The sequence below is a fragment of the Cariama cristata genome, unplaced genomic scaffold (assembly GCF_000690535.1).
Source record: "Cariama cristata isolate BGI_N322 unplaced genomic scaffold, ASM69053v1 scaffold30611, whole genome shotgun sequence".
Classification (NCBI taxonomy): domain Eukaryota; kingdom Metazoa; phylum Chordata; class Aves; order Cariamiformes; family Cariamidae; genus Cariama; species Cariama cristata.
Genome location: NW_009601466.1, coordinates 412 through 1,691, shown reverse-complemented (window position 1 = coordinate 1,691; position 1,280 = coordinate 412). Strand labels below are relative to the sequence as shown.

At 62.8% G+C, this 1,280-nt stretch overlaps 1 protein-coding gene across 1 annotated transcript in view; it reads left to right on the top strand.

The window, feature by feature from the left end:
- Window positions 1-1,280, top strand: part of LOC104169535 (tubulin alpha-1B chain) — a gene marked incomplete at its 5' end in the record, with an annotated part of 1,945 nt that extends 665 nt beyond the window's left edge. The window contains one exon of the mRNA XM_009710475.1: window positions 132-1,280. Within this exon, the coding sequence (XP_009708777.1) occupies window positions 132-1,112 (981 nt within the window). The remainder of the gene's footprint in view (window positions 1-131) is intronic.

Here is a 1,280-nt window from a genome sequence, read left to right as displayed (position 1 = left end):
AGAGCAGGCCGCCTGGGAGTCCCCAAAGGCCTGACATCCTGGGGGAATATTTGCCTTCCTGGGCATCTCGGTAGCGGCTTCAATGCAGAAGGACTGACAGATCGGTCTTGTTTTCTCTTCCCTTCTTCCAGGCTGACCAGTGCACGGGGCTGCAGGGCTTCCTGGTCTTCCACAGCTTCGGGGGCGGCACCGGCTCCGGCTTCACCTCCCTGCTGATGGAAAGGCTCTCCGTCGACTACGGCAAGAAGTCCAAGCTGGAGTTCTCCATCTACCCGGCCCCGCAGGTCTCCACGGCCGTGGTGGAGCCCTACAACTCCATCCTCACCACCCACACCACCCTGGAGCACTCCGACTGTGCCTTCATGGTGGACAACGAGGCCATCTACGACATCTGCCGCCGCAACCTGGACATCGAGAGGCCCACCTACACCAACCTCAACCGCCTCATCAGCCAGATCGTGTCCTCCATCACGGCCTCGCTGCGCTTCGATGGGGCCCTGAACGTCGACCTGACGGAGTTCCAGACCAACCTGGTGCCGTACCCCCGCATCCACTTCCCGCTGGCCACCTACGCCCCCGTCATCTCGGCCGAGAAGGCTTACCACGAGCAGCTCTCGGTGGCGGAGATCACCAACGCCTGCTTCGAGCCGGCCAACCAGATGGTCAAGTGCGACCCGCGGCACGGCAAGTACATGGCGTGCTGCCTGCTGTACCGCGGGGACGTGGTGCCCAAGGATGTCAACGCCGCCATCGCCACCATCAAGCCCAAGCGCCCCATCCAGTTCGTGGACTGGTGCCCCACTGGTTTCAAGGTGGGCATCAACTACCAGCCGCCCACGGTGGTGCCCGGGGGGGACCTGGCCAAGGTGCAGCGCGCCGTCTGCATGCTGAGCAACACGACGGCCATCGCCGAGGCCTGGGCCCGCCTGGACCACAAGTTTGACCTGATGTACGCCAAGCGGGCGTTCGTGCACTGGTACGTGGGGGAGGGCATGGAGGAGGGGGAGTTCTCGGAGGCCCGGGAGGACATGGCCGCCCTGGAGAAGGATTACGAGGAGGTGGGGGTGGATTCTGTGGAAGGAGAGGGAGAGGAGGAAGGGGAGGAATACTAAACGCTGGGTTCCTGCTGTCGCATGTCCACAAAATGTCTGCTTCAAACACTTCAGCTTTCTCGTTCGCTGGGTGGGCCCGGCTGGACGGATGCGCTGCTCTGGCTGCGCTCGTGCTCTCTCCGCTGTGGTCATGTCGGTTTTCCATGTGTCTGTCCCATGTCTGTGAAT